Raw genomic sequence first — 12273 nt, 5'->3', positions numbered from 1 at the left:
GTTTCAAGGAACAAGGTTTCAAGATCAAGTGTTAAAGCCATGCAAATCTATCTAAGAAACAAGTGAAGAAGTGTTGGATTTTAAAACTCGACAGCTAGCATCTATCAAGGTTTAAAAAGCTGCTGAAACTCGAAAGCTCGACAGATACTCTATCTATTGAGATTTATGAAAAATAGATTTTCAGTTCTGTTTTGAATCCAATTCGTGTGTATATGTTTAGACTTTCTTTTCTCACGACCCTAAATATATATAAGGATTGTTTTGAGGGCCGTCAAAGGTTGTGTGAGTGTGAAGCAAAGTTGTGTTCATGCAAATTGTGATCGAAGATAGAATTTGCCATCGTTCATCTTTCTATTGAAGAAGTTGCTGTGTTTGTACACAGTAGAGTTTTGTGACAAAGGAGTTTCTTGATCTTCATCGTGTGATGAATTGAAAAACTTTGCAGCCAACATCTTTCTCAAGTTGGTGATTAAGTCGCGTACTGGGATCCGCGCATATATTGGTTAGTCACGTACTGGGAGCCGTGCATTGAAAAGGAGATATTGTTACTACAAAACAAGTCCAATTGAGTATTGGGGTAAGGGTTCAACTGTAAGTTGGTATAAGGTACTGAGATTCTTTTACTTGTAACCGTTTGTTTTGATAATAGTGGATTCTCAGGAGTGGTGACCTTAAAATCATCTGGTGGAGTTTTTATTGTGTAGGTTTTCTCCAGTCGTAAACAAATTACCATGTCAATTTAATTTCTACTACATTTAGTTAATTGGTGATTTGTTTGTGCTATCACGCGTTTTGCATGTTAATTGAATTAATTAATTAACTTGGCTAAATCAATTGGTTAATTTATTACAAGGGGTCAATACATTCTTAGCCTATCACAAATAACTTAACCATCACAATATAAGAAACTTACATCAGAAACCCCATTGAAAACCCGTATCAAAATCCATGATCAAACTAGAGATCCAAGCCCATATTAGAATCTCCATTAAAAGTCCAGATCTTTTGATTGAATCGTTAGCGCGATTTCATGTTATCTACTTAGTAGTTACTAATAAAATAGAGCATATAAACAAAGAAGAATCACGTGAAGGAAGTACTGCCTGAACCTTACTGATCAAATTGTGAATACATCTATTCAAAAGGTCAAGAGAGGAAACACTCTCCAATTGATGGTCACCCTCATGGATACTGCCTCGATTAACAATTCCGTACACTCCTCCACAAAAACCCAATGCCCATGCACCAAATTTAGCGGTGAAACACAAGTTGTAAATTTCAAGTCTTTATATATATAAAAGAGAGTCCTAACAGGAGTCTCCCTTTTTTTCTTAATCCTAAAGCTTTTTTTATTTTTATTTTTATTTTTATTTTTTAATAATTAAAGAGAGAGTCCTAACAGGAGTCTTTTTTTTTTCCCCTTAATCCTAAAGTTTTTAATTTTTATTTTTATGTGAGTTTTTTTTAATTAAATCAAATAAAAAAATATATATAAAAAATGCTGATATGGAAAATTGTGGAGAGGTCAGAGGCTTCGATTATATATATTGATTACATAATCAAGGAAATAGTTTAATTAATACTTAATATACACATTCTAATCTTTACTGGGTAAAACACTGGATCAGGATTATCTTATATGAAGAAAGATTAAAGGCAAAGCTTTCATTTGGTGCTCTAGTGCAGTAGATAAGTCACGATATGGACACGTTGTCAATTTTAGACACATATCTGCATCATATTAGGTATAGTGTATTGGACACATAACAAATCCAAATATTAAGAATTTAAGACAGTCTTCCCTTGTCCACGTGTGCTTTTGAAGAAGTGGTTGCACTTGCACACTTCATTATGGAGTTTGTCAGTTAGAACATCCCACTTTTACAAAGACTCAAACCGATGAAGCTACATCCATTGGAACTTAACATTAATTCTTCTTCATGTTGCTTTGGTAACAATTGAAACAAAAAAATCAAAAAAAGAAAAAGAAAAGCAAATTGAATAATACATAATATTAAAAGTATACAAATTGATTGCATGCATGAATTAATTTAATTTGTTAAGTATTTCTTGTAAGGACCTGATTCGGGTCCTTGGCCCAAAAGACGGATGGACTTAAGCTCAAAAAGCCCAAAACAATAAATTTATAGAGAATGAGTTGAAGAACTGGACTTCAGTGAGTTAGTTAACCAAGAAGGTAGATCTTGATGACAAGAGAAAGAAAATAGACAAGTTTAGTCTTGAGAAAATAGTCCTCGGCCAAGTCCGAGGAGATTGATTCTTTTATATTAATACTCAAGTTGGGTTACAAGATCTGTTCTGGATTGTTACAGTGTTTTTTCCTCTTTTTTCTAATCCCCTCTTTGTCAGGGACCCCTTATATTATATATCTCCCTTTAAATGATCTTGACCCTCCATTTATTGATCATCCAAGTCACTATTTGAGTGCTTGTCGTATCGGACACCCTTTCTGACCCTCTGTGAGTTGGGATTGCCAAGACAGCACTGTTTAGGGGTCTTCTCCACATAAATGTGGCCAGAAAGTTAGTTGCAGAGCATTCAATGCGGTGGCAGTAGCTTTCTCTTAGATATTTCCTAACTTTCATTCTTTTAGTGCGTTCGTAATGCACGCCCCTATCAGTGAAGTTTCCTGTAGGGTCACTTTAAGTGATGTGATATGTATTCAGTCTGTGCTTCGTCTATCCGAGGAGACGATCCTCCTCAGACCACCTTTCCCAACCTTTCTGTTTGCATGTTACTTATGGGATTTTGAGCTTAACAACCTTACTATTGTTTATTAGTCCTTGGACTAATCAATGCTCTCGGCCAAGGCTTAAGGCCTAAGGCCTAATATATGATTTTGGGCCCTTATCCCTACATTTCTAAATTTGCAGAAATAATTTATTTATTTATTATTAATTCATTATATTATCTTTTTTTTTTCATTATATTATCTCAATAATTTACATTTTCTAATTCCTTGTATTTTAACTATATGGAACAAATACTAATGCTGTAGTTGAAATTTGTGCTATATAGGTAAACAAAGTATTAATATGGTACGTGAAATTATTTCTATGTATTAGTTATTTATATGTAGTGCACTAATTATTTATGCAAATTGAATTTTTATAAGATTTATATATGAAACAATTGATTTGTAAAATAACATATTTGTTCAAATTGCGTTGCTTTAGCAACAATTGAAACAAAGTACAATAGAAAATAAAAGCAAATTTAGTTTTATGAAATCAAGAAAATAAGAAATAATTGTACCTTTAATTAATTAGTAGAAATAATTAAATATTTATTAATTTTCTCAATTAGTTACTATTATTAAAAATCCTCTCTTTCTAATGACATGTTATATATAATCGAAGTTTTGATTATCAAAATATTATAACACATAATAAGTATTTTACATGGATCATAATATAATTTCTTAAAAATTATTTCAAAATGCTCGATTCATCACGCAATATATCAGAAAGTTTAAAAAATAATACTAATACATTAGCTACAATGGAATTAAAAAGTTTCTTAAAAAAAAAAAAAAAAAATAGTTGGTCTGTTGGTAATAAACCATCAGCCAAATCATTAGCCAATGGCAAAACATTGTCTTTGGCATTTTAATAATCAAAATATCCGATCTTCATATGGGTTTTTTTAATGATATTTCCAACAAATTGTGGGGTGCATGTACTAGGTGGAATTATTGTTCAATATCTCATGAGTATATTATTGAATATAAGACAAATTTACGCGCGTTTACGATTTTTTTTTTTTTTTTTGGGTTATGTGTAATATTATTACTGCCTATTTATTACAATGACAAAAAAATGAGGGGAAAAATATATGTGTTATCATGTCATTCATGTGATTTTTTTTATTTTTATTTTTTTTATATAAAAGAATGCGACTCATGTGGCTTGATGAAGTCATGATTTTTTTTTTTTGGATGAAATCATGAAAGCGAAACTGAAACATAATATCAAACTCAGACGTTAGCCTATTTGACCAACTCACAACCTAACCTTTTTTTTTTTTTAGAAAGAAACTTTCATTCAATTATAATAGTGAAACATCATGATACAAGGTTGTCAAGGCAGGTGAAGGAGAATCCTCCAACCAATATAAATCTCATCTAAATTCCTAGCATATTCCTCTTTGGTAGGCAAGTTTAAACACAAATTTTCACATTTTAAACAATATTACACATATTTCTACACATATTTTTACCCATACATATTTCAAAAAATCACAAACAACATTACTCAAACTACTCTACCAAAAAAATTTATTTTATTCTTTCAAGTTAGGTTGTGTAACCATTTCACAACCTAACTTGAAAAAATAAAATAAAATATATTTAGAGTTAGACATGAAAGTCAAGGAATAATAGGCTGTCACAGGGTCTGGATAACACCAAATAAGTAAACAAAGAGCCAAAGATGACAAGATCAAGGTGCGTCCATGCAAACCTTCCTTACAAATCCATTTCAGATATAAATGCACCGTCAAAGCTCTCTCTCCCACTTACACCACCACCACACCAAGACGTGGGGAGCTCAATCAATGGCTTCAAAAACCTCTTCTTCTAAACCAAAACCCTTCATTTTCTTTATCCTCTTCCTCTCCTTCTCCCTCTTTTTCGTTGAGTTATCCTTTAGACCAAAGCCAAACCTTGTTAACACTCGTGCACTTCAACATCATCGGGCCAAGATATCAAGTGGGTTCAATCTTATTGCAAAAGAATTAAAGGGTAAGAAAGTTAAAGTTGGTTTGGTTAATGTAGGTGATAGAATAGAAGCTACATATAGATTACTTGGATTAACAAAGTCAAACACTGAAACTGTCAAGGTAGGGTTTGATCATGTGTCCAAGAATTTGACATGGAATGACTTCTTCCCTGAATGGATTGATGAAGATGAGAAATGGGCTCCACCCAAGTGCCCGGAGATACCGTTGCCGAGGGTGGAGGATTATGAGGACCTTGATTTAGTAATAGCTAAGGTTCCATGTGATAGGGCTAAGGAGAATAAAGGGATTAGGGATGTGTTTAGGTTACAAGTCAATTTAGTGGTGGCTAATTTGGTGGTAAGCAATGGATGGATTAGTCTTGATGTTAAGCGGACGGTGTACGTTGTGTTCATCGGGTCTTGTGAGCCAATGGTGGAGATTTTCAGATGTGATGATCTTGTGATGCATCAAGAGGATCATTGGGTGTATAAGCCTAATATGAGGAGACTGAAGCAGAAAGTAATCATGCCTTTTGGGTCATGCCAACTTGCTCCTAATTATGCACAAACCGGTGAGTTTTAGTTTAATCAGAATTTCTTTGTGTAGTTCTGTTGATATGCCAATAAGAAAGACATGACATAATTTCTTTTACTTTTTTTTTATAAGTTTCATTGAGGAGATTAGTTTGTTTACAAAAAATTTCTAGACAATTAAGGAAACTTTTTTTGTCCATAATTAATAATTAACCTGCCAAACTTTCCAAAATTCTACATGCTATGTTCTGGCATATATTTTTCTTTTCATTATCAGGATTGTAATGGCTGATGAGGAATAAGAAATGATAACTCTAATTGAGGGAAATCATGCGGTCAAAACTCTTGTATATTAATTATTGAGTTCTAAATAATAAATATTGTAATTAAATTAGTAAGATATTATTAAGGGATTGACCATCACGGCAATATTTTGGACAAAAGCAAATTGGGTTGGTGCGTTTTAGACTTTTAGTACACCAGGATTGACATTTTCATACTAGTTTTTTTTTTTTTTGGGGGGGGGGGGGGGGGGGGGGGGTGGGTAAGCGACATAAAAGCAAACTCAGTATAACGAGACATTTAAAAGTGTGGTATAACAACAAGATTCTATAATTTCAATATATAGGAACAATAAAATAAAAAGCCCATTTGTACATATTGATATTTCTCATTATACAGAGTTTCATTTATCTTATTAATTTGGCTCTTAGCTTATGGATGCAACCTAAATATCACAAGTTTTCTACATTTTGAGCGTCAATTACTTGTTGTTTTTGGTTAAAAGTCTTACGGTTCAGTGGTAGAATTGGCTTCAAAAACCATCGCTTGCTGTATGGAAAAAAATATTTAAAGAGAAGGAATTATATTGCTTGTATTCTTTGTAATTACACACAAATGTTTGAACAACAAGTAGTAAAAGGATGAAATGGAAATTAGATGGGTGTAAGGTTCAATATATGAAACATAAAAAGGATATGATAAAGGCTCATAGTCTTGTAGCTCATCATTGATTAGTCTCTTTTATAAGAAAAACCAAGGTTTATTTCAAAAAAAAAAAAAAAAAAACTAAGGTCTAAATCCTTCATATTTTACTTATTGTAACAATTGAATTATATATATAAATTTAAAAAAAAAAAAATTTGAAAGAAAACAAAAGAAAAAAAGTCTAATTGCACATCTCATAACATGAAAACCCTTGTCAAGCAATTTCAATAATATCCTACATTAGAATTTAGAACTATATAACAATTTCAAAGCTTTGATTTTTTAGGTGATGAGACGTGGAGAAATCATAGGTCACAGTTTCAAAGGGAGGCCTATGTAACAGTCCTCCATTCTTCAGAAGCTTATGTTTGTGGCGCAATAGCCTTAGCTCAAAGCATCATTCAGAGCAAATCCAACAAAGACCTAGTCCTCCTTGCTGATTACTCCATTAGTTCCAAGTCCATCCGAGGCCTAACAACCGCCGGATGGAAGATCAAACGCATCAAACGCATCCGAAGTCCATTTGCCGAAAAGGGTTCCTACAATGAGTGGAACTACAGCAAGCTACGCATATGGCAGCTCATAGAGTATGACAAAGTTATGTTTATAGATGCTGATCTTTTAGTCCTAAAGAACATAGATAAATTCTTCATTCTTCCACAAGTATCTGCTGCACCAAATGATATGGTGATTTTTAATTCTGGGGTCATGGTAATTGAACCATCATTGTGCATGTTCAAGGAGTTAATGTCTAAGAGTTTCAAGCTGGAGTCATATAATGGTGGTGATCAAGGATTTCTTAATGAAGCTTTTACATGGTGGCACCGGTTGCCTAAAAAGCTCAATCAGCTCAAAAGTTTCGATGGGTCGAGCAATGAGAAGCATGACATACCGGAGGATAGTTATACAATGCATTATTTGGGGTTGAAGCCATGGATGTGCTACAAGGACTATGATTGTAATTGGGACATGTCGAGTCACCATCCATTTGCTAGTGACTCAGCCCACAAGAGGTGGTGGCAAGTGTTTGATGCCATGCCAAAGAATTTGCAACAATATTGTGGACTCACTAAGAAAATGGATGCAAGGATAAGGAAGTGGAGAGGGATAGCTAGGAGAGCTAGTTCTGATGGGCATTGGAGAATTAAGGTTAAGGACCCGAGACAACACCATTTTTTGGACTAGTTAAGAGATGCCAATAGTTGAATAGAACAATACACACTTTTTTTTTTTTTTGAGAGAGAGTTTTAACTTATGGCGTCCGCTCCTGATGATAGCTCTTTTATTATCAGACCAAAACACCAATCGGTTTTTTGGTGTAGGCAGAGATTGAACCCCAAATTTCTTATTCAACCATCAGAGACTTTACTAGTTGAATTAACTGAAACTTACGAACAACACACTATTTGTTATAATGGTTCCTATTTTTTTTGAACAAATTAATAATGTAATGGCATTGTAGCTATAGAAAATTTTGAAAATAGTTACCTTAATGTTAGATTGTTAATGTTGTTTTTGTATTGACAGACAAAAGAACCTCACAAGTTACCACTCACAATCCCGCACTTGGGATGAAGTGACGGGGTTCTTAGTTTTCTGTACAAATATCATCTAAGGTTGAATTAATGTTTTAGATTGAATTTTTTTTTTCTTCAGGTTTTAGATTGAATTAATGTCTCGTTTGTTGTTACTATTTCAAAAGATAATAAGATATGAGTTTATATATTGCATGATGTCAAATTACCTATTGTTTCAAAAGTTTAAGCTTTGAGATATGATGAATTTAATCATTTAAATACACAATTCTAATATTCTCCCTTAGATGAAACAACGTTCAAACTTAGGACTTCTTACTCTGATAAGATTTTAAATTACCGATTGTCCAAAAAATTTAAGTTTTAAAAGATAGTAAATTTAATTATTTGACCACGCTCTAAGATGTGACAAATAAAATAATAAGACAAAACTTGAATTGTAATCTAACAAATAGATTCTACAACTAGAGGAGCTTGGATTGAGAATGCCATAAATGGGCTTTAAGACCTGCGAGCCTAAGTGAGGGGTCTCTTGGGCTCTCGAACCATAGCTTGCCCTGAATCAAAGTTTCAGGGCATGGTTTACCGTTGCCGAGGGTGGAGGATTATGAGGACCTTGATGTAGTAATAGCTAGAGTGGTTAAAGAGAATAAAGGGATTAGGGATGTGTTTAGGTTACAAGTCAATTTAGTGGTGCCTAATCTGTGGGTAATTAATGGATGGATTATGGCTTGTTTGGATGGCCTATTTCCGTTACTCAATTCTTAGTTTCCATAACTCATAACTCAAAAATGGTAGGACCCATAGCTCAATATCCGTTTGGCGTACGATAACTCTGTTTCCATCACTCAATTCTCTGATTTTTGAGTTATGAGTTATGGAAACTGAAAACACATTTTAGCTGTTTTCAATTTCCATAACTCATAACTCAATAGCATTTTCATAATTAAACATACACAAGGGACCCACCAGCCGCAACTTTTGACTCACTTTTTTTTTTTTTTTTTTCTTCTCCAGGTTTCTTTCTTCTTTCTTTGTTCTTCCATTTGGTCTTTCTTTCTTTTTTTTTCCTCCTTTTCGCCTTTCTCATCTCAGTTCATTTTTTTTTTTCATCTCAGACCCAAGAGTTCCATTCTTCCAACTCTGCATTCATCAGCCTAGTCAGAAGCTATTTTTTTCAAAATGGGTTACTGCGAGTTGTTTGTTCTTTCTTGGTGGGTTGCTTGAATCGGTCTGAGTTCGGTGTTGAAGGACGGTTTGAATTTCGGTCTTGAATCGATGGGTTGCTTGCCGGTTTGGGTGTGGGTTTTTTCTAGGTTTGTTGTTTTTTTCTACTTCTTTTTTCTGGGTTCGTTGTCTTTCACTGGGTTTGAAGTTCAGTGTTTTTTTCTGGGTTTGTTGATGCTATGACACACAAAGTTGAAGTTTGCCATGGTTTGAAATTGACGGTATAACTGGGTTTCTGGGTTTTTTTTTTTTTTTTTTTTTTTTTTTTTCACTGGTTTGGGTGATCTGGGTACTACCAAAAAAAAAGAAAAAAAAAAAGGCTATGCCGAGACAGGTATGGGACCCACAAACAGTGTGAAAAATATTGAGTGATAGAAATTGAGTGATGGTGCCAAACGGGTGTGGTATTTTAGAGTGATGAGTGATGAGTGATGGAAATTGAGTGATGAAAAAAAATGATCCAAACGAGGGTTAGTAGTCCTGATGTTAATCGGACGGTGTACACTGTGTTCATCGGGTCTTGTGAGCCAATGGTGGAGATTTTCAGATGTGATGATCTTGTGATGCATCAAGGAGATCATTGGGTGTATAAGCCTGAGTTGAGGAGGTTGAAGCAGAAGGTACTCATGCCTTTTGGGTCATGCCAACTTGCTCCTAGTTATGCACAAACAGGTGAGTTTTAGTTTATGGATGCTGATCTTTTAGTCCTAAAGAACATAGATAAATTCTTTATTCTTCCACAAGTATCGGCTGCACCAAATAGTAGGATGATTTTTAATTCTGGGGTCATGGTAATTGAACCATCATTGTGCATGTTCAAGGAGTTAATGTCTAAGAGTTTCAAGCTGGAGTCATATAATGGTGGTGATCAAGGATTTCTTAATGAAGCTTTTACATGGTGGCACCGGTTGCCTAAAAAGCTCAATCAGCTCAAAAGTTTCGATAGGTCGGGCAATGAGAAGCATGAGATACCAGAGGATAGTTATACAATGCATTATTTGGGGTTGAAGCCATGGATGTGTTACAAGGACTATGATTGTAATTGGGACATGTGGAATCACCATCCATTTGCTAGTGACTCAGCTCACAAGAGGTGGTGGTAAGTGTTTGATGCCATGCCAAAGAATTTGCAACCATATTGTGGACTCACTAAGAAAATGGATGCAAGGTTAAGGAAGTGGAGAGGGAAAGCTGGGAGAGCTAGTTTTCCTGATGGGCATAGGAGAATTAAGGTTGAGGACCCGAGACAACGCCAATTTGTGAACTAGTTAAGGGATGCCAACAGTTGAATAGAGCAATACAATATTTGTTATAATGGTTCCTTTTTGAACAAATAATGTAGTGACATGGTAGCTATAGAGAATTTTGGAAATAGTTACCTTAATGTTAGATTGTTAATGTTGTTTTTGTATTGACAGACGAAAGAACCTCACAAGTCACAAGTCACAATCCCGCATTTGGGATGAAGTGATGGGGTTCTTAGTTTTCTGTACAAATATCATTTAAGATTGAATTAATGTTTTAGTTTGAATTGCTGTCCTGTTTATTGTAACTGCTAATTATCTCAAATATAAGACATGAGTTTATATATTGCATGATGTTAAATTACCGATTGTCTTAAAAGTTTAATCTTTGAAATATGGTAAATTTAATTATTTAACCATACAATTCTAACACTACCCCTTACGGTTGGGCTCATTTAAATAAGAGTAAGAGTATAGGAGATAAAAATTGAATTTAGGACTTTTTTCTTTGATATCATGTTAAATTACCCATTGTTCCAAAAGTTTAGAGCCCGTTTGGTATGTGTGTTTAAACAACAGTTTTCAGTTTTTTTAGAAATATGTATGGGTGAAAAAGTGTGTGGAAATATATGTAATGTTGTTTAAAAACTGAAAACATGTATTTAAACACATGTACCAAACGGGCCCTTAAACTTTGAAATATGGTAACTTTAATTATTTAACCACACAATTTTAACATATGATAAATAAAATAATAGCACTAAACTTGAATTGTAATCTAACAAATAGATTCTACAACTGGAGGAGCTTGGGTTGAGAAAGCCATAAATGGGCTTTAAGACCTACTAGCCTAAGTGAGGGATCTCTTCGGCTCCCGAACCATAGCCTGCCCTGGATCAAAGTTTCAGGGCATGATTTACGTAAAAATACTAGGCTAGTATTGCTCTCTCTTCTCAATAAAAACTAGTGCCATTCTCATTGGCCAAGTATGCAATTCTTCCCCTAAAAAGTTTGAGTTGGAGTGTCTTTAGTTAACCCTACCTCTAGTCGCCCCTAATTATTTGGAGGAATCTTCCTTTCTTTTATAGAAAACATTACAATCTTTAAAAAGGAATCTTGTTCAATCACAAATAAAAAATGAAGTTTAATTTAACCCTATTATTAATTAATTAATTTTTTAGGAGATATGATAGAGTTTCAATTAATGGTGTTTACTTCATGATTGCTCTTTATAATCAGGCCAAAACACCAATTGGTTTTTTAATATAGTCGAGGTTTGAAATTCATATCTCTTATTTGATAGCAAAAGACTTCAAAAAAAAAAAAAAAATTGGAGACAAAATTTTGCTCTAAATACATTTGGAGCCTTAAGTTTTAATCCCAACTAGAAAGATGAAATGTGTTTCTATCATAGGACAAAGTTTGGTCATTTCATCCACTAGAGATATATGAGAAGAAGTTTCAGTCAAAAGATACAAAACCCAGCTGACTTTTAAAGTGAATTTTTGCCATGCTTTTTCCTGAAAAATATTGTATTCAGTCAAATTAAGTGTTTGTTTCAAGACTATGGAATGATCTTTGCTTTAAAAGCTTGCTGATCTTTGTGGGTCATTGGCTAGGAGTTTGGCGTGGGTTATCGAGTTGATCAGCGTTGGTCTCTGATCGTTGTGGTGGTCATTGGAATTGTGGTGACTAGTGGCTAGCAGTGGGTAGTATTGCTGGGTTGAGAAAGAGAGAGAAAGAGAGAAAGAGAGACAGTGAGACGAAGAGGGAGAGAGGATGAAAAAAACAAAAACAAAAAAGGAATAAAAACAGAAGTTTTGATGTTGTAAAAAAAATAGAAGTTTTGATGTTGAGTGTATTATAAAGTGAGATGTTAAATGTTATAAAGTGGTTTTTTGAGATGCCAAATGCTAAAATTTTTAAAACCCTTGATGTGAATGCTCTTAGTTCAGGTTGTTGCTATCTTCTACATAGGGACAACCACCGATCCTTGAACATCTCCCT

The 12273-nt window shown here is 34.0% G+C and overlaps 1 protein-coding gene and 1 pseudogene across 1 annotated transcript; both read left to right on the top strand.

The window, feature by feature from the left end:
• The first annotated feature begins 4422 nt into the window (after nt 1-4422).
• On the top strand, nt 4423-7928 carry LOC126717054 (putative UDP-glucuronate:xylan alpha-glucuronosyltransferase 4). The gene is made up of 2 exons (XM_050418224.1): nt 4423-5311; nt 6547-7928. Exons 1-2 carry the CDS (start codon nt 4510-4512, stop codon nt 7443-7445), a joined length of 1701 nt encoding a protein of 566 aa, XP_050274181.1. The 5' UTR covers nt 4423-4509; the 3' UTR covers nt 7446-7928.
• Nucleotides 7929-7932: 4 nt separating this feature from the next.
• Nucleotides 7933-10290, top strand: LOC126719240 (putative UDP-glucuronate:xylan alpha-glucuronosyltransferase 4; annotated as a pseudogene).
• Nucleotides 10291-12273: the final 1983 nt, after the last annotated feature.

Source organism: Quercus robur, chromosome 3 (assembly GCF_932294415.1).
Source record: "Quercus robur chromosome 3, dhQueRobu3.1, whole genome shotgun sequence".
NCBI lineage: Eukaryota > Viridiplantae > Streptophyta > Magnoliopsida > Fagales > Fagaceae > Quercus > Quercus robur.
Note: the sequence above shows the minus strand (reverse complement) of the source record. Positions and strands in the feature narration are given on the sequence as shown.

Excerpts from the sequence above, each read along its gene's own strand:
- LOC126717054 (XM_050418224.1), top strand. The coding sequence starts at position 4,510 with ATGCACCGTCAAAGCTCTCTCTCCCACTTACACCACCACCACACCAAG. Across the intron at positions 5,312-6,546 it reads TCCTAATTATGCACAAACCG|GTGATGAGACGTGGAGAAAT; the intron begins GTGAGTTTTAGT and ends TTGATTTTTTAG.